Source organism: Ammodytes marinus (assembly GCF_949987685.1).
Source record: "Ammodytes marinus genome assembly, chromosome: 5".
Taxonomy (NCBI): Eukaryota; Metazoa; Chordata; class Actinopteri; order Uranoscopiformes; family Ammodytidae; genus Ammodytes; species Ammodytes marinus.
Window position 1 is genome coordinate 1,064,436 of NC_137234.1, and position 20,494 is coordinate 1,084,929.

The 20,494-nt window shown below is 40.8% G+C and overlaps 1 protein-coding gene across 3 annotated transcripts in view; it reads left to right on the top strand.

Moving 5' to 3' along the window:
* The window catches only part of phf21ab (PHD finger protein 21Ab), a 31,579-nt gene extending 18,282 nt beyond the window's left edge, over positions 1-13,297 (top strand). The window contains exons 10-19 of one of the 3 annotated variants that reach the window (XM_080027950.1): positions 8-190; positions 355-576; positions 1,602-1,653; positions 2,448-2,527; positions 3,519-3,579; positions 5,218-5,348; positions 7,121-7,276; positions 10,688-10,763; positions 11,556-11,659; positions 12,057-13,297. In XM_080027950.1, coding sequence (XP_079884076.1) covers positions 8-190; positions 355-576; positions 1,602-1,653; positions 2,448-2,527; positions 3,519-3,579; positions 5,218-5,348; positions 7,121-7,276; positions 10,688-10,763; positions 11,556-11,659; positions 12,057-12,932 — 1,941 coding nt within the window. In that variant the 3' untranslated portion in view covers positions 12,933-13,297. The remainder of the gene's footprint in view (positions 1-7; positions 191-354; positions 577-1,601; positions 1,654-2,447; positions 2,528-3,518; positions 3,580-5,217; positions 5,349-7,120; positions 7,277-10,687; positions 10,764-11,555; positions 11,660-12,056) is intronic. The other 2 variants (XM_080027952.1, XM_080027951.1) reach the window with 2 other exon arrangements.
* Positions 13,298-20,494: the final 7,197 nt, after the last annotated feature.

Consider the following 20,494-nt stretch of genomic DNA (forward strand, 5'->3'; position numbering starts at 1 on the left):
CCCCCAGGTGCGCATAGTAAACGGTCAGCCTCTGGGTAAGACCGGCGCTCTGACTGGGATCGTCATCACTACGCCGGTGAACTCGGCCACACGCTTCAGCAGCCCGGCGAAGGGCCACAACACAGCGCTCATACACACACACACCGCAAACCAGCCCATTCAGATCAGCAGCCTGCACGCCGAACACAAGGTAGGTCTCTCACACACACACAGACACACACACATAGACGCACACACGCGCACGCACGCACACACACACACACACACAGATAAATACACACAGAGACACACACACTCACTCACTCACTCAGTAGCGTAACTACTATTTACTCTTTCTTCTTCGTGTGTTTTCAGCAGACTGTTAAAGCAGGAAGTGGATTGGAGCACAAGACGCTGGTTGGCCTCCCGTCTTCTTCTACCCCTCCTTTATCCCCTGCTTTGACTCCCGCTCTGACTCCCGCTCTGACTCCCGCTCTGACCCCCGCTCTGACTCCCGCTCTGACTCCCGCTCTGACCAGACCCAAGAGAGAGGATGACCCAGAGGTGAGCCCCCAACACGGCCACAGTCATATCAGCGTGAGAAAAACTTCCTTAAAGCTTCTTTAAAATGTCACATGTTTTTAAAGGTTCAAGTGTCATTAAAGCTGGGGTGGAGGATTTGGGGAGAAAATAGCAGTTGGGATAGAGATTCGAATCCAAATACCTCAACCGCTCCACTTGTTCTCTTTGGTCCCTCCCCTATGGACAGTCCCCACAGCCAATAAGAACAGAGAATCGGAGCCTCACTCTGATTGGTCAACGTGTACAGCTCATGTTAACTTTGACCAATCAGAAATCACATACCCCAGCTTTAATTGTGATTTTTTTTTTTTTTTGTGTACTGTACAAGGCAAACCGTTTATGTAAAATGTAATAAAATCAGGCAAAATAAGGGGCAGCTGTCACTTTGAAGGACCTCTTGTCACATTCTACCTCTGCACAGTACATTAGAGTCAGACAGGCTCTGATAAGTGTTGTAGTTTTAGAATATTTTACATTCCGAATCTTGAAAGTCCTGTCTGTGTCACAACCATGATACGTCAACACCGACTTACAATTTCTGAAGAAGTTATTTGACATTTTTTGATAATTTTATTTTCCTGAAGTAGTTCATACTAACACCTAACATCAACAGAAAAACCAAATGACTACTAGATTAATTCCATTTGTTATGTTTAAGAAACGTTAAATATGTCAACACCGTCAGACAGGAAATCTGACATCTGACGGTGGTGATAGGCCAATGACGGTAGAAAAAACAAAAGCTGTAAGGTTGTGTCAAAGCTTAGCTCAGTAGCTTAGTATATGTTGGATACAAACATGTAATTTCATTTGCCTAAACATAGGGTTTGTATTTTTTCAACATTGCACCCTGTTTTGTCCCACTTCTCAAGAATCACTGATGTAACTATTTAAAATGTCACATGTTTGTCAAGGGTCTTTAGCTGTTGTTTTTTGTTATCTGGGGTTTTTCTGGCCGTAGGATTCAAACTGGCCAATCAGATCAGACTTCTCAGGCTTTGTGTATTTGATAATCAAACTTGTATTTCTCTGTCTTGTAGAAACTAGCCTTCATGGTTTCTCTGGGCCTGGTCACACACGACCATTTGGAAGGTGAGGGGATGTTTTTATTATTTTATTAGCTGTACATACATCGCAGGGTCGGTGGTTCAATCCCCCGTCTCCCCGCCACATGTCCAAGTGTTCCTGGGCACGTTTTGGAGAACTGTTCTGCTTCACAGGGTTCCATGGGTTCTTTACAGGGTTCCAACTGTCATTTAAGCTGTTACGAGGAACTTTTAAATATTTCTGAAACAGTCGCATTCTTCCTCTGATGATCATAAATTACATGTAACAGCAAACGAGACCATCAGTGCAAAGAATGCTATTTTTATATAGTTTTTCTTAATGCCTTTGTCATGGGTATACGCTCACCCAGGAACAACAGCTGGCGTGGTAAAAACACTACTGCTTTAGTCCAAAGGGGACGAAATAATAAACAGAAGCTCAAAGTTCCTCGGAGCATCTTTAAATTAGGTTATGGAAATTGGGTAAAATGTAATTCAAAAGTTTTTAAAATGAATTGGTAAAGATGTGTGTGAACCCTGTCAAGCTGCTGCTGCTCTGAGTGTTTCTGTTTTATAACTTTGATGTTTAATATTCTCAGAGATTCAGAGCATATATATGATTTATTTATATATAATATATATATATACAGCTTATGAACACACACATACATCAAAAAACACTGGAAAAAGGAATACAAAAATAAAAGATAAAATTAAGTAAACAACCAACTCTACTTAACAACCAACTCTACTTCACAGGTTTCTAAGTCCAGATCTGGTTTTCATAAGCTGTTGCTCTGAGTGTTTCTGTTTTATAACTTTCATGTTTAATATTCTCAGAGATTCAGAGTAAGCGCCAGGAGAGGAAGAGGAGAACGACCGCTAACCCGGTGTACAGCGGAGCAGTGTTCGAACCAGAGGTACAAACAAGTTTTTTTATTTTTGAATATGATTTTTTTGGCATTTAACCTTTATTAGACAGTTTTGTAATAAGACAGTGATGAAATGTGTCAGAGAGGGGAATGACATGCAGAGAACGACCCGGGCTGGATTCTAACCCGGGTCTGCTGTGAAGAGGACAGACAGACAGAGAGGGGAATGACATGCAGAGAACGACCCGGGCTGGATTCTAACCCGGGTCTGCTGTGAAGAGGACTGAGGCTCTATTAGGGGGGGGGGGGTCTAACCACTACACCATGAGAGCAGCACAAGTTAAAAAGAAAACAAAAAAGTCTTCAGACTTGATTTAAAGGAGCTGAGAGTTGCAGCAGACCTCAAGTTGTCTGAGAGTTTGTTCCAGAGATTTAGAGCATGAAAAACTGAAAGCTGCTTCTCCTTGTTAAGTCCTAACTCTGGGGACTGTAAGAAGACCTGTCTGTCTGTCTATCCTTCTGTCTGTCTGTCTGTCTGTCTGCCTGCCTGCCTGCCTGTCTGTCTATCCTTATGTCTGTCTGTCTGTCTGTCTGTCTCCTTTTTTAGTCCTAACTACTGTAAAACTAGAGGAAAATACTCCCACACAACGTCTCGTTTTTTCGACCTTCATCGGGCATCACAGACGACTTTAAAAAGTTTTTTTTCTTAATGATATTTCACTTTGCATTTTAATAATATGTTACTGAGGTGTTTGTTACACTTGATATTTTTTTTTACACTTGATTCAATTTATTTCAGACATATCAAAAAATTAAAATGAAAAGCATGAAAATACAATAAAAAAATATGTTCAAATGATTTCACAAAAGAAATAAAAAGAAACAAAAAATAAACAAATAACATATTGAATTGATATGCCTGAAAAGGAGTAGGAAGAATATAAGATAAACTTATTTGATCCTACCGCTTTTCCACAGCTACAAATATACAACTTGATACTATAATTTTTTTTTTTTTTTTTTTCCTTTGTCGTTTCAGAGGAAAAAGAGCGCAGTGAGCTACCTGAACAGCCCTCTACACCAAGGGACAAGGAAGAGAGGTCGGTATAGAAGTGTGTGTGTGTGTGTGTGTGTGTGTGTGTGTGTGTGTGTGTGTGTGTGTGTGTGTGTGTGTGTGTGTGTGTGTGTGTGTGTGTGTGTGTGTGTGTGTGTGTGTGTGTGTGTGTGTGTGTGTGTGTGTGTGTGTGTGTGTGTGTGTGTGTGTGAGATATCAGGGAGGAATGGATGGATGGAGAGAGGGATCGATGGATGGATGGATAGATGGAAGGATGGGTAGGTGAATGGATGGATGGATGGAGAGAGGGATAGATGGATGGATGGGTAGATGGATGGATGGATGGATAAATGGCTTTATTATGAGTTAACACATAATGTATTCATGCTTTATAGATTGGTTAAACATCAATAAGAGACCGTTTTGGGTTGCCAGGTTGAGTTTAGTATTTGGTCATAATGTCAAGTTAAATTATCTGTTTTAGTTAATAATGAATGGAGTTTGCATTTAAGCTGAATGGCAACGCGTCCGCTCGATATTACATGTATATCCTAAGAATCTGTTTTGCCAAATCTGTTTTTTCAATGAATTGCTCAGCCCTCTTGTAGATTCAGTAGATACTAGAATAGACTAATATAGAACTAATAACACACTTTCTAACCAGTCCTCCCTTCCTCTCCTGCTTTCTGCTTTCTGTCGCTTCCTTCCAAGTTTTAACCTAAATCTGGATTAATTCTGGAATTTCATATTTTTACTAGAGATTTAATTTTAAGTTAAAGTTGTTGAAAAAGTCAAAGTGACTCCAGAGAATAACACGACTAAACAATCACACCTGAACATGATGAACCTAAAGCTTCCTCCACTTTACAGGTTTAGCAGTTTCGACACTAAAAACTTTCTGCAAAATGTTTATTTTTCTTCCAGGAGAAAAAACTTTGAATTCACATGTAACACCAAATGTCAGATGTTTCCACACGAGGAGTCAAAGCCCTGAACAATATAAGTCAATCTTTCCAATCTAATACAGCTCGACAGCTCTTGTGATAACATCTGACATGACTCCATGTAGATTGAACTAGCGCCGGGCTGCCGCTCACTGGAGCCATTCTCCTGCTCTAACAACCTGTGCTTCCTCCTCCTCTTCCTCCCTTACTACCTCCCTCCCTCCCTCCCTCTCTCTCTGTCTCTCTCTCCCTTATTACCTCTCTCCCTCTCTCTCTCCCTCCCTTTCTCTCTGTCTGTCTCTCTCTCCCTTATTACCTCTCTCCCTCTCTCTCTCTCCCTCCCTATCTCTCTGTCTCTCTCTCCCTTATTACCTCCCTCCCTCTCTCTCTACCTCTCTCCCTTATTACCTCTCTCCCTCTCTCTCTACCTCTCTCCCTTACTACCTCTCTCCCTCTCTCCCTCTCTCTCTCCCTCCCTCTCTCTCTCTACCTCTCTCCCTTACTACCTCTCTCCCTCCCTTACTACCTCCCTCCTCTCTCCCTCTCTCTCCCTCCCTCCCTCCCTCCCTTACTACTCCCCTGTCTCACGCTAGCCAACGAAGACTCCCTTTCTAAGGTACAGTATGTCATCACAATGTCTTCTTACTTTTTTCTCCCCCTCACTCTCCATTTCGTTTTTTCGTTTTTTTTTTTTGTCTTTCTGTTTGTTTGTTTGTTTGTATCTGTCTCATTTCACCCAGGTCGCCCCCCCAAATACAGCAGTGCTCTGCCGGAGCTGGGCATGGGCCTCCATACCCCGACATCCCCTTCCATCATCACTACAGGTCCTAGTGTCCACCCCCTCCCAATGCCTAGCCCCAACACCGGGGATGTAAGTAACCAGAAAGAAACAAAAAAAACAACAACAATGGGGGAGATGGACTTTGAGAGGCTTCTACACACAATCCAATCGGCCCCAAATCATTCACACCCCCAGAACCCCCCTTTCACAAAACACATCCATTAACCTGTTGTCTCCATGTCACCATCACTTGATTTTTATTTTTATTTGATTCAGACTTACAAAGTGAACAGTGAACAGGGACTTACTCCGAGCTAGGGATGGGCATGAGGAATAGGTGATAGTATTTAATCCATCGTTAAGAATGTCGTCGATAACGTGAAGCTTTATGGATCTTTTTTTAGAGGTTTTGTTTCGTTGTGTGACCCTGCGTTCCAAATCTCGTTCTTTTTTCTTTTCTTTTTACTACACTACATACTAAAGTACAGAAGAGTTTTAGGGCCACAGACAGGAGAGAGAAAAAATAATCAGATAAGGAAGATTTTTTTTCCATTATGTCGAGAAATATCAAGAATAAAGACGAATACTCCAAAATTCTATCGGAGTTAGTGGGGCATCTGTGTATTTTCAGCATACTACCATTGACGTGCATGTATTGGGACATCCTAAATCTTTTTCTGGCGTACTAAATAGTAGGGAATTATGGGAATTGGACACGGGCTGAGTCTTGATTTTAACTGTGTGGCAGCAATGAGAGATATTACCAACAGGGGGCGATATGTAACTAGTTTTAGGCAGGAGATATAGAAAACCGAACAGCTTAACACTTATTTGCTGCATTACGTCTGCAAGCTAAGACGAAAGCGGTCCCTGCTCATAAGATCATTTGGGCAATTTCACCAGTTATACAGTTCTCTTCTTGATATTCTTCTCTGGAAACGACACCACTCGGACAGGAGTCTGGAGCAACACATTTAATTTTTAATTTTTAATTTATTTAACCTTTATTTATCCAGGAAAGTCCCATTGAGATTAGAAACCTCTTTCTCGAGGGAGTCCGGGCCAAGAGGCAGCAACAAGTTACATGCATACACATACACTCACAACATAGATTATAAAAATAGTATTATTATAAAAAAACAATTAGCAATTAAAATAATTAAACAACATAACATAAATAGCATTACATCCTAGAGCATGTGCAGTGGAGAGCTTTCTACACCCACAGTTGGTTACACGTTTTGGGCTTTGCACGGTCGACCGCTGAGGGGTCCATGGGTATGAATGGACCTTTACTCAGCTGCCTACAAGCTGCCGTGGATATCAAAGTATAAACATGGCGAAGTCAGGGCAAACGTTTGGTGCGGTACCATTCAGAACTAAATAAATAACGCTATTCATTGTCAACATGCACGTACTGTACATACGACCCTGGACGTAACATCACCACACGCTAAAAACTCACTAATGTCGCATTCCCACTCTGGAGTTGAAGTTTCTAACAGGATTGTTGTTGGACTAGAAGTTCTTGGAATGAAGATTATATGGAGAAAACGAGATGTATTTTTTTTGCTAAATCTGGAAATTAAAACAAATATTGATCGTTCATTTCTTCAGATGCCCATCCCTGCTCCAAACACATTCTAACTCCCAAATGTCCAGTAACTTCCCCAGTGGAGTCAGTATATTAACACACCATTAAAACAAAGTCCTAAAAACCTTTTAAACCTAAAACCAAACTCCCGCCCATGGTACCCTCTCTCTCCCTCCCTGCCACCCCCCTAAGCCTCTCCTCTGAATGGGGTTTGTGGGGCTCCGTTTGGGGGGAAGGTTAAACTGACCGGTCCACTGTCTCCTCACAGGGAGACATCCATGAGGACTTCTGCACTGTGTGTAGGCGCAGTGGCCAGTTGCTCATGTGCGACACTTGTTCTCGTGTGTTTCACCTGGACTGCTTGGACCCGCCTCTGAAAACCATTCCTAAAGGCATGTGGATCTGTCCCAGGTGTCAAGATCAGGTAACACTGAAGATAGACCCTAATGCTAAAGACTGGGAAAGAGGGGATGGAGAGAGAGGGAGAGAAAGAGAGGGAGAGGGAGGGAAAGGGGGGGATAGAGAGGGAGAGAGAGAGAGGGAGGGAGAGAGAGAGAGAGAGAGAAACGCTGAAGGCAAGACGAATTGACTTGGCAAAAGGGGGAAGAGAGGGAGAGAGAGAGGGAGAGAGACAGGGAGAAGAGAGAGAGAGAGACAGGGAGAGGAGAGAGAGGGGGAAAGGGAGACGGACAGAGAGAGGGAGAGTAGCTGTACGAGGGATCCTAAACACTGGCTCTTTATGTCCGCGAGTCAAACCATCCCGCGCTGGTTTGCATTTCCATTACCAGTTGTATTGAGCCGTGCCTAAAATGGAAACCTCTACCTCCAAACCGGCCGCGTTGACGTCACTGAAACTATGACGAATCGGTCGTTTAGCCTCGTTACCACTGACCAGCACAGTTCGGTACGGCACGGTTTGGTACAGAATAGTAACCCTAGATCTGGCTTGTGTTTCCATTGCCGACAGCACCCTTACTCGGTAGCCGGGGTTTATGCTGGATGGTGATATCCGTGGTCAGAGTATAAACAGTCTATGGGTAGGCGCTGTTGAACGGCGGCTAGGCTACTCCGTGTATCCCACTGATTTAATTCAATGACGAGGATAAAACGCCACACAATAAACATTGTCCTCTTAAGACAAGGCAGGTTTATCCCTATAGCACAGTTCATAGACCAGGCCATTCAAAGTGCTTTACAGGGGCATGAAATACATCAAGATTAAAATACATCAAGTGTTTATCTCTGACACATAATTGACTATTCTGTTGACCATAAACCCTGTCTATCAAGTAAAGGTGCTGTTGGCAGTGTAAACGCACCCAGATTTAGTGTTACAGTGCCGAACCCGAACTATGCTGCCGAGTGGAAACGAGGCTAATGATGAATGCTATCGGTCCTCATTTAGCGACCCTTGAGCAACATGTAACTAGCCTCCTAAAACTAAAATACATTAATAAAAACACATATTTAAAATTATGAAGCACATTCAACGTATAATACGCTGTGTCATTAAAGCCAAAATTAATTCCCTGCATAGCTGCTTCAACCATGTGGCAAATAACCAGTGCTTTGTCCGCTAGCTCAATGCTAACATATAATGGAAAACGTCATTGATGCGCTGACAGAAATTAGCATTTTGATCGCGGTAATGTTAAACTTTACTTTAACCATCAACAGCAAAGGAGGGCAGTGCTTTTTTTACTGCACCAACTCAGCTACAAACATGTGGCAAATGAGGAGCGCTAATAAAAAAAATTAAAAAGTCAGCTAGCTCAATGCTAACATATAATGGAAAACTTCATTGACGAGTTGCTTTTTACGTCAACAAAACAAATTATACTTTTTTTTACCGGCTAACAGTTGTGCAATGGTAGCCTGGAAATCCAGACCCTGATATCTAGAACGATAGAGGGTCTGGCCACGATCAATAGACCTTCCCAACTCAAGGGGCGGCTCCTACTTATGCATTTCAAATACCACTGCACGCATTTGGATAACACTACGACCAATCAGAGCAATGCACAAGGTGACGTATTAAGCCCCATTTATTTAGCAAACAGCTGGCTAACTAATCCTTCTTTCTTGCTAATGAAAGATTTGAGTGCCGTCTTCCAAATCGTAAAGGGTCGAGGCCAAAGCCGTTTCAAACTCAAACAACATATCCGCAGCCATCTCTGTTGTTTACTATCACGGCTTCGACGGCACACATGTCCAGCACTGTCGTCAGCCGGTTACGTCCGCCCCAGAGCACCATACATAGGGCTGACATATTGAATGAGCTCCAATGGATCGTGTCCAGACCAACAGGCTGAGCAAATTTAATCTCCCAGAGGCAGGTCTGGATTTCCAGGCTACTGCAACGGTACATTCAGCGGTCAAATACATTCACAGTTACACACATAAGCACCAAAGGGCAGAGCATCATCAGTTGAATTCAGACCCCTAATCGGGTACGTAGCCCTGTTGTAATGGAAATGCAAACCATTGCCGAAAACCAAACCAAACCGAGCCAGGCCAGCATTTTAATATGGAACATAAACGCCTATAAACAGTAAAACCTGCTTCTGCCACACTGTCCTACACCCCAGGACTGTTCAATCCTTTGTAAGCAAAACACATTCTCTTACAGTATTGTTTTCTTGTGCTTATGTCCCATTCACTGTGTCAGTTAAGATTGGCATCTCACACTCATTCACTCCATTGCTTGTCCCTTGTCTCGAAAACTCACCTAATATGGTGGCGGCGAAATATTTTCTTTTTCCTCAAATATTTGTGTGAGTGTTTTTTTTGGCTATTGTCCACGCGTAAACGGATATTGAAAAATACGCATGTTTACCTCCCTATGTTTGGTGTAGGAATTTTGTAGTATAGCTAGGTTACGTTGGAAATACCCATTTATTACATAACATTTTTAACTTATAGATAACATCATGACACTTTGCCAGTTGATTACTGACATGAAAACAAGTATTTTGGCATGAGCTAGTTACTAAAGATGGCATCATCCACCACTGCCTTTGGTGTCTTTTCACAATATCAAGTGATGAGGTGAAGATGTATTTAGTTATTTATTCTATAGTACTTCTTCTTCTTCTTCTTGGTCTTCCAACAGGATTACAATTTTTTCAGAAATATTTGAATCAATATGCAACTTTGGCGATATCTAACTAATTATGCGGACATTTTTTATCTTTAAAAAATACTAAAATCTAGACGTTGGATAAAGCCAGAGTTAAAATCTTTATTTAATTTTTACAACGTACAGTATTAGTGTCCAAAGTTTTTACTTAAAGGGACACTGTGTAACATTTTAAGTAATTTATTAACTTAAATCAATATCCTCATTCATAAATATGTCCTCATTGGTATAAAATCACCTCTGCCAATAATCTGAATTATCCTCCTGAGTGGAGAATTACAAATATTAATATTACATTTTGTGCATTGAGCAGGTAGGTCTTATGGAGGCATCCATGTTGGTTGGAATGTCATCAGGTGCATTGTTTAGAATGTAGAATTGTTCTTGTCCTTGAAGGCCACTGTAGCTTCTGTTATTATTCTAAAGGGTTGGGGTTACCCAGGGAGCGTTGCATTCTAGAACTTTGTAGAACTTTCTTGATGATGTCATATTACACACTGCACCTTTAACAGATAATTGGATACAGCTTTTTTATTATTTTAAAAATGAAAAAATACTAATGTACAATGGTTGAAGTTTGCGTGTGGACAAATGGCCAAATCGCACAGAGAAAGATTCGGTTACGGAAATACCCGTGTACCGGTGAAAATGGATTTAATCCACTTTGACAATTCTGAGCTTTTTTTTTCCTTCTAGATCCTGAAAAAAGAAGAAGCTATTCCGTGGCCCGGTACACTGGCTATTGTGCATTCCTACATCGCGTACAAAGAAGGTGACAAAGATTAGTTTATTTCACTATTAAAGGTGGAGTCAGTGATTCTGGAGAACGCTTGTTGTCAAAATCAGTGAATATCTCCTCATGATCCGCTACCTGTCCGTAAAGAATCGGTGTTTATACACAGCGTAGGCTCTGTAAACTGGCATTTTGCTAGCTACAGTGGCCCCACTGTGTACATATACTTTGTTTACATACCAGTTTTCAGAACCTAGGCTGTGTATTAACACTGGATTTGTTTGAGCACGCACACAGTACAGACAGTGGATCGTTAGGAGATATTCACACAGTACAGACAGGTAGTGGATCATGAGGAGATATTCACACAGTACAGACAGGTAGTGGATCATGAGGAGATATTCACACAGTACAGACAGGTAGTGGATCGTTAGGAGATATTCACACAGTACAGACAGGTAGTGGATCATGAGGAGATATTCACACAGTACAGACAGGCAGTGGATCGTTAGGAGATATTCACACAGTACAGACAGTGGATCGTTAGGAGATATTCACTGATTTTGACAAAAAATTTAAATAAATGTGACGGCAAACATTCTCCAGACTCGCTGACTCCACCTTTAAACGAGCATTTAGCTAAACTTCCTTTGAAGTTCCCCTTTTAATTGTTTTCTTCTCTGTAGCACTTTGGGATTCTTGAAATATAAAGTGCATTATAAATAAAATGTATTATTATTATTATTATTATTAATAATAATATTATTATTAAACACATTTACAGACATTTAAACAGTGATATTTACGTTTATTTCATATTTACTTCTGCAGCTAAAGAAGAGGAGAAACTGAAGCTGATGAAATGGAGTTCTGAGCTGAAGCTGGAGCGCGAGCAGCTGGAGCAGAGGGTCAAACTGCTCAGTAACTCCATCACAGTAAGACACAAGATGAAACAACCCGCCGCCATTTTAGGTCCAGTTTCAGGGTGATAAGATAATACCCTGATTCTTAAGGACTGGCCCTTTTTGCTTAAAGTCTCTCCAAGGAACTTTCAGTGTGTGTTAATTCTAGCGCCCCCCTTTGGACAAAAGCAGTAGTGTTTTTACCACGCCAGCTGTTGTTCCTGGGTGAGCGTAAACCCATTACAAAGGCATTAAGAAAAACTCTATAAAAATATGCATTATTTGCACTGATGGTCTCGTTTGCTGTTACATGTAATTTTGTGATCATCAGAGGAAAAAATTAGACTGTTTCAGAAATATTTAAAAGTTCCTCGTAGCGCCTTTAAATAACCATCACTGACTGACATTGTTTTCTTTTGTCTTCCGTCAGAAATGCATGGAGACCAAAAACACGATCCTGGCGCGTCAGAAAGACATGCAGCTTTCCCTGGACAAGGTGAAACATCTGATACGTCTCATACAAGCGTTCAACTTCAACCAAGCGTTGGCCGAGACAGAAGAGAGTACAACCCGGGTCCAGGACTGTCCAAAGACCGACAGTTCAGTTTGCCCTGAAGCGAATGCACCGCCAGAAGAAAAAATTAACGCCATTTCCGATTCCAATTCCGTGGAGAAAGTTAAGGCTATTATCTCGCCCCTAAACGCTGATACAAACGACCAACAAGTTGAGAATGGATCCGTGAGGGGGGAAGAGGAGAAAACCCTGACAGGAGTATCGGCGGGAGGAGAGAATGCAGAAACCCCGGAGGACAGTGGCGTGCAGACGGCCGACAACAGCCCAGATTTAGGGACAGACGAAGAAGAGATCGACAAAGAGGTTGAAGATCTCAAGGTCTCGGAGGTTGTAGCTACGCCGCCGCCGCCAGAGACTGAGCTAGCGACTCCAGCAGTGGCTAATGTTGACATTCCCGTTTCACCGTCTTTGGACGCTACTGTCGCCACCACCAACGGTACGATGGCAGATCCGATTTCCCCCGAAAAAAGCAACAGCCCCGTCGAAATGACAGAAGGTTGTACCGCCCCCAATGTTACTAACAACAACAACAACAACTCAACCGTTTCTACCAACTCTGAGATCAAGATTTCGGCCGTAAGTCCGCCGGAGAAAATGGAGGTTTTTGAGAAGAAGACTCAAGATGACAACATCGCCGATATCGAAAACACCATCAACAGCAAAACCTCAGAACTCTCCCAGCATTCTTTGCCAGCTCTTGTTGTCAACAGCAGCTTGGACGATAAAAAGTAAAAAAATAAAATGCTCTCAACAGTGCAGTCTCTTTGAGGTTTGGAGCGGAACGGGAGGAATTCAAACATATATATAAAAAGAGGACGGAGAAAAGAAAAAAAGACTTGCTTGCGCCGTATTCCGTACGGTGCCCTGAAGTTGCCAATCTGTATAAATGTTGTTTGTTTGCATTGTATTGTCGAGACTGTGTCAATGGTAGATATACAGCCCCAAGTTACGAAAAAGGTTGTTCCTGTGCCCCACTGAAACGGGGATATAAGGAAGGCTTTTTCGCACCATCATGCCAATTTTAGTGATAGACGTCAAGTGGTGGGAATGCTCAAAGGGAGATTTAATTCATCATCACACCAGTGTGTGCCTGTTATTGTGGCCCCTGTGTTCTCTTTTAGGGGTGTAGGGGAGGGTGGGGTAGGGTGGTACGGCCTGAGAACATAGAACCAAACATCTGTCCGGGGTTGCTGGTTCAAAGCAGTGTTGTGATAGAGTTTGTTAATGAAAAGAAAACCCTGTTCGTTCCCTCGTCCCAAAATGAACTTAATGTGAACAACCTTTAACTTTCTGCGATCCCCCACAACCCTTTATCCCTTACCCTATCCCCCACAACCCTTTATCCCTATCCCCCACAACCCTTTATCCCTATCCCTAACCCCACAACCCTTTATCCCTAACCCTAACCCCACTCTAACCCTATCCCCCACAACCCTTTATCCCTAACCCTAACCCTTACCCTATCCCCCACAACCCTTTATCCCTATCCCCCACAACCCTTTATCCCTATCCCCCACAACCCTTTATCCCTATCCCTAACCCCACAACCCTTTATCCCTAACCCTAACCCTATCCCCCACAACCCTTTATCCCTATCCCTAACCCTATCCCCCACAACCCTTTATCCCTATCCCTAACCCTTACCCTATCCCCCACGACCCTTTATCCCTAACCCTAACCCTATCCCCCACAACCCTTTATCCCTATCCCTAACCCTTACCCTATCCCCCACGACCCTTTATCCCTATCCCCCACAACCCTTTATCCCTATCCCTAACCCCACAACCCTTTATCCCTAACCCTAACCCTATCCCCCACAACCCTTTATCCCTAACCCTAACCCCACCCTAACCCTATCCCCCACAACCCTTTATCCCTATCCCTAACCCTATCCCCCACAACCCTTTATCCCTATCCCTAACCCTATCCCCCACAACCCTTTATCCCTATCCCTAACCCTTACCCTATCCCCCACGACCCTTTATCAACCCTAAACCTTAACCTGGACTATTAACCTTTACAACTAACCTTTTAACATTTACTTCTACCCATATTCAACCAACTTCTTGAACCATCTTCAGTAAACATTCCTATATATTTCCCTGTTCATTCTAGAGTCCACCAAACGATCCAATTGGTTTATAATCTCTTTGGAAGGAAACATGGTGTTGCACTTGTTTGTACACACCAAATACGAAATGGAGCTCGAGAAATCTTGATTAAAAAACAAATATCCCTCACCTCAATTGGCAAAAAAAAAGGTTCAGTACGCTTCGAATGACCTAGAAGACGAGATTTAAAGCTAGTAATCAAGATGTGATGAATCTTAGAAATTGGTAAACCTGGATTAACATTTTCCAGTCCATCAACAATCACTGAAGTTACAGACATTTCTGCGATCCCCCACGATCCTTTATCAGCCCTAAACCTTAACCCGGACTCTTACCTTTACAACTTACCTCCATATCTTAAACCGACTTATCTTGGACTTTATGGATTGTTTATGAAAAGTTCCCGAAATTTACCAACTTTTCCTCAATTGGGACGTTTGAAAGGTCTAAAGGTAGGGAACTTTCAGTCTTTTCATGCCTAACTTCCAAATCAACCGACTTCTTAAACCATAGCAAGAAAAAAAAAGTACTCAAACTCACTTTCCCGATCTGATCAGGGATGCTGTCAAGGAATTAAAAAACCCGTCCCCAATGAACTCAATGTGAACCTTTTAACTTTCTGAAATTCCTAAGATCCTTTGATGAACCCTAAACCTTAACCTGGACTCTTTCCTACCGAGACCTCCCGGATTTCCCTAACTTAAAAAATTAACCAACAATTTGAATCTTCAGCCACTAAATTCTATATCCATCCCTATTCTTCCACAGTCCACCATTGGTCAACGGCCCACCAAAAAGCTAAAAAAATATATTTAGGAATGTTACAAAAATGCACCAACATCTTCTCAATGGGAACGTTAAAAAGTTCTGAATGGACTTACATTTCGACGATCCAAAAAAAGCGATCTCTTTTGAAGTGTACTGATGACTTTAAATCGACGTCCCTAACTTCCAAATCAACCCTCAACTTACACCATAGTATCCAAGAAAAGAACATTACATCTCCTATTCGCCAACAGCTTTCTTTTCAAGACTCTTAAAACCCAACCGACCTTAGGATGCTTTTAAGAAATGTGACCAAGAAATTGGTATAACATGTCACACTTTAGGGTGGCTTTTACTCAACAAATCTATCATGATGTCGCGCTTTGTTGTTAAAAATCTCAACACCTGATTGGATTGTTGGTTAAGAAAAAGTTTTAAAAAAAATTGACAATTATTTTCCTTAATTCGAACGTCAGATGGGTGTGTGGTTTCGGACACTGTTTAGGATTTAAGCGAGAACTTTGCTTGAAGCCTTCTAGCATTGAATAGCCAATGATTTAAACAGTCAACAGAGAAAAACCTTAATGTACCTCTCCCAGTACACCAACAGAATTCAGTCAACACATAGCACACTTGTGGGGTGTTTTTTTATTCCGAAAACATTCATGGGTTGTATATGGAATGTCCAATCCCAAAATTAACAAACATTTCCTCAATTGTAACATTAGAAAGTTCTGGACAGTCTTTTCAAGTGTTGTGAAGCCTTTTAGATCAAGGTCCCTAACTTCCAAATAGAATTACAACTTAAACCATAGCGTCCCCTCAAGACTAAATCTGATACTTACCTTCCATAGTCAACTCACAATCCAATTCAAACTTCTTTCTGGAGCCATAAACATCCCAACCCAAGTTACTGAAGACTCTTACCTTCTCCCAGGTGTCCAAATGACCAAATCAATATCCCTGTTAACTTCCCCAACCCCTAAGGCAAGGCAAGTTTATTTATACTGTATAGCACAATACAGACACAAGGCCATTCAAAGTGCTTTACAGGGGCATGAAATACATCAAGATTAAAATACATCAAGTAAAGAATAGAGTCTAGACATTAGAAAAGCCAATAAAAAATAGAAATAGAAATAAAACATTTACATTAAATTAAATGTACAGGTTAAAAAGGAAACAGAACCCTAACCCTTACCCTCCCTGTTAACTGCCCCTTACCACATACCCATTAACCCCTAACCCCTTAAACCCTAACCCCTTACCCCTTAACCCCATACCCTTACCCCTTAACCCCCTAACCCCATACCCCTCAAACCCTAACCCCATCTTAAGCAGATAAAGTGTTGATCAGGTACGGAGGGCGAGGTTCGGACAGGTGCAAAGTAGCCTAACAGATGTGTATAAGTGGTGTTGGTCCAAAGTGTAGTGATTGAGTTTTTTCATTTGTGCGTCAAAAAGTGTGTCAACTGTGAGCACTAAATGTGAAATTGCAATATTGCAATGTCAACACACACAAACACACACACAGACAAATACAGAAACACACACACACAGAAACACACACACACACACACACACACACACAGAAAAACATGCACACACACACACACACAGAAAAACATGCACACACACACACACGAACACACACACACACACTACTATATCTGGGCTGTGTTTCTTTTTTATAGGAAAAGATATTCAGGTCTTCCTAGTCTCCAGAATAAGTGCTTTCTGTTTCCTGAACTTGCTGGACTTTCAACATGTATCAACACACACACAAGAGAAAGGAAATCCTCTTTTTGAAGTGGTGATCTCTGTTTTTTGCATTATGTACATTTTTTCCGTTGAATTCTGAACTGCCAAAATGATGTTGTATCGAAAAATTCAGCAGGGACGAGTCCACTTAACTGTATTGAAAAAAAAAGATCAAATCATTGATTGGCGGACATTTGTTGTTGTTGTTGTAAGATATATAGACCTAGATGCTACAACCATTTCAGAAAACTGGAACGTTCCCCAGAAATCGAGACAGGAGAGCTTATTAAACAATAACATTAAAAAGGAATTTTCTTTTAATTTTAAATTTTTTTTTTTAACCTTGAAACGGGGGATCTGTGATATTACTATGAAAACCTGGACAATACCACAGACCCTGAGATTAAAAAGCACAAGCTTGCTGCATTACAAAGAAGTGCTGAAGAGCTTTTTGTATGTTAATATTATGGAATTAAACAGAGTATGCATCTCGTTTTTGGTGTGATGTGACGACATATCCCCACATTGCCAATATTTTTCTAGGAGGGAAAATGCAAAAAGAACCTCTTGACATTAAGTCTAGTTCGTTATTTTCTTTTTTTGGGGGGGGAAGGAATTGTTACACAGTTTAGAGTTCGGACCGGAGCATCCATTGTTTTTCTTGGGCATGTCTGGGCTGAATTGTGATGCTGTTTGTTCGTGGGCTTGGTGGCTTGTCAGTTTTCGGGTCTGTCTCTCTCTATGTCTTCTGGTGTTGGAATGATCATGATTTATTCGTGACTATTCGAGTCTTGTCTGTTGGGTACGTCTTAGTACGGGGCATTTTTCTTATTACAAACTCTGGTCTGCTCATTAATGGTGCCTCTGGTTTGAGATAGTTTTTTTCTTATTTCTTTTGTGCAACTTTTTGGGGGAAATTTTTTTCTTGAAGTTTTAAGTCGTCCAAAAATGTATTCGCCCTCCCGACTGTCCCAAATGGTTGTGTTGAAAACGTTTGAATTTTAACTCTTTCAAACTATTTTAAGTACAAGATAATCTCGATAGGCTATTATTAATTCTTAAAAATTCCTTGATTTATTGATGCTAGATCATTACCCATGCTAGTGGCAATATCCGTCTGTCAGTCTGTCAATTTGACTGAAATACATAAACAAGTATTGGAGGAATTGCCAGGACATATTGCACAGAATGTCACGTTCCCAAAATGAATAATTCTACTACTTTTTGTGACCACCATCACTTTTTACGTGGCACTCCCGTGAGGTTCACATTTTTAGCTTTTTGTGAAATATCTCAACAAATATTGGATGGCTTTTCGTTAGCTAAAGTACAGATACAAATGGTTGAAAGACAATGAATATTTGGCAATCCTAAATCCGAAAATGAACCTACTAAATATCAGCATGGTGGCAGTGTTATTGTGAGCGTGTTAGCATGCTGATAGTAGCATTAAGCTGAGCTGCTAGCATGGCTGTAGGATGGAATAAGAAAAATATAAAACAAATTGTTAAATTGATGTATTTCTGCATAGATAACCTTCTAAAAATAGCACTTAAAATGTGCACATAGTTGTGGGAGGTGAATACGTTTTTGGGCGACTTTTAACATAAGCTGTTACTCTTTTCTCTTTCATTTTATTTTCTATATCATATCACGTGGACTGTTGTCACTGAAATCAGCATATCGGACACAACACCTGAAGTTTCAGCTGCAGCTACAAACTGCCTTCACTCAGAAGATCCCAGAGAAAAATCATCAAGAGAAAAGAAATCTTTGGAACATCGAGGCATTTCCACGTTTTTGGCGAAAGTGTTGAGTGGAAGGAAAGAAGAAAAAAATATAAATAATTTGTCTGTTTTATGAAGAGTTCGGCCATTTTAAAACAAGGAAGGATAAAGACCCAAAATCTCCCCCCTTAAATTCCTTACGCATTCCATTTGTTGTGTTTCATATTCTTCTAATTCTTTCCATAATGTGTAACCTGTGTTAATTCATAATTCATAATTCTTGGACAGAGCAGAGCAGTCACCCATCAAAAAAACTATTCTTTCGACCCACACACAAAATGGACTAACTTTCCCCCTGTGTACAGTAGGTACCTAGAGTGCCTTTTTTCTTCAAACAGCAGATAATATTTGTCTATTGACTTGCACTGTGACTTGTAGAAACTTATAAACGACCCCCATACGCCCTTATATGGTCCGTCCTGTTCCCGCCAAGTTCCGCAAAAAAAATCTTCGGAGCTGAAAAAAAAACCTGTTTCCTTTTCACCTCAGGCTCAATGCAAGTGGAAAACATTTCATATTATGCCGTTTAGATTAAAACCAGATCTAGTGTTTCATTGTTGTTCATTATTATTCTTATAGGAGTTGCCTTAATGTGTTTTTAATTTGACTTTTTTACGACGTGATTAACTTTTACATTGGAAGGGGGAAAAAATTATAAAATAAATCGCTGCAAACGCTGCATTGTAAAATAGAAAAATATGAGAAAAAGGGAAATTTTTTAAGGCAACTGTCTGCTTTAGATTTCTGAGTTTTAAGGAAAAAACTAAATTCTTTAAGTTCGAAGGAAAAACTGACGACATTTGAGCCAAATAATTATTTATCTTGTGTTGAGATCATTTATCGTTCATATGTAATGAAAATAAATCTTCCATATATAATTTAAAAACAACAAATTTGTAGTTCTACAAACTGAGAATTTCATACAATTACGACAAAAGTATTAATGCCACGTTGATAGAATAAAAAAAAATTGTTAGTTGGCACAAATGTAAACAGTTTTCCTGACAATTTAAGAAGTTTCATTTTAGCCTCAAAGCTCAAAAATCTAGTGAATTCAGTTGCTTTGAAAATTGGACTTTGCCTAACTTTTTATTTAAATTTTTTACAGTGTGGTGAAGGGTCAGAGGTTGTTTTGGCGAAGAGGGATTGTTCCAAATGACAGCCAGTTGTTGTGTGATGCACTTTTTACTTTTTTTGGTTGGGACCAGTAGTATTATTATTATCATCAGAGGTGTATAAATGAAAAAAAAAAACATGGACGCTCCAAAATCGAAACAATATTTTTGTTTATTTCCATTTTTTACTCGTTCATCGTTCTTTCTGTGCTGTATTTACTTCTGTGTGTTTTCGGAGGAGGGATACGTTTTGCTAAACTAGGTCGTGTGTGAGCCAGAGAGCCTGTGTGCATTTGGAAAGTGAACAAAACGTTAACTTGCACCTTGGCAGATTGGACAGACAGACAGACTGGCAGACAGACAGACAGACAGACAGACGACTTTTAAGACCCAATTTTACCAATTTTAGCAACATCTGTCCGTCAAGTCAGTGTCTGTGGAGCGCATGCCTTCTTATGCAATTTTTTTATACGAATATTTGTCAAAACCTTTTTTAATATTATGCATTTGTTTGTTTTGTTGTTTTTTTTTACGTTATTTTTTTTTAATGTGGAACTCAAGTCACCTTTTTTCTTTCTTTGAACATTCTCGGCAATCCAGAAGCCAAAACATGCGTGTGTGCAGTTTAGGTGTTGAACAGTTTTCGGTAGCTATCCGCGGTACAATGGAAATGTTATTTTAAATGGAAAGGGGCTGCGAAGGTTTGGGGTTTAGATTTGGATTGGAACAAGACTAATGCACCATGCTGACTGTTG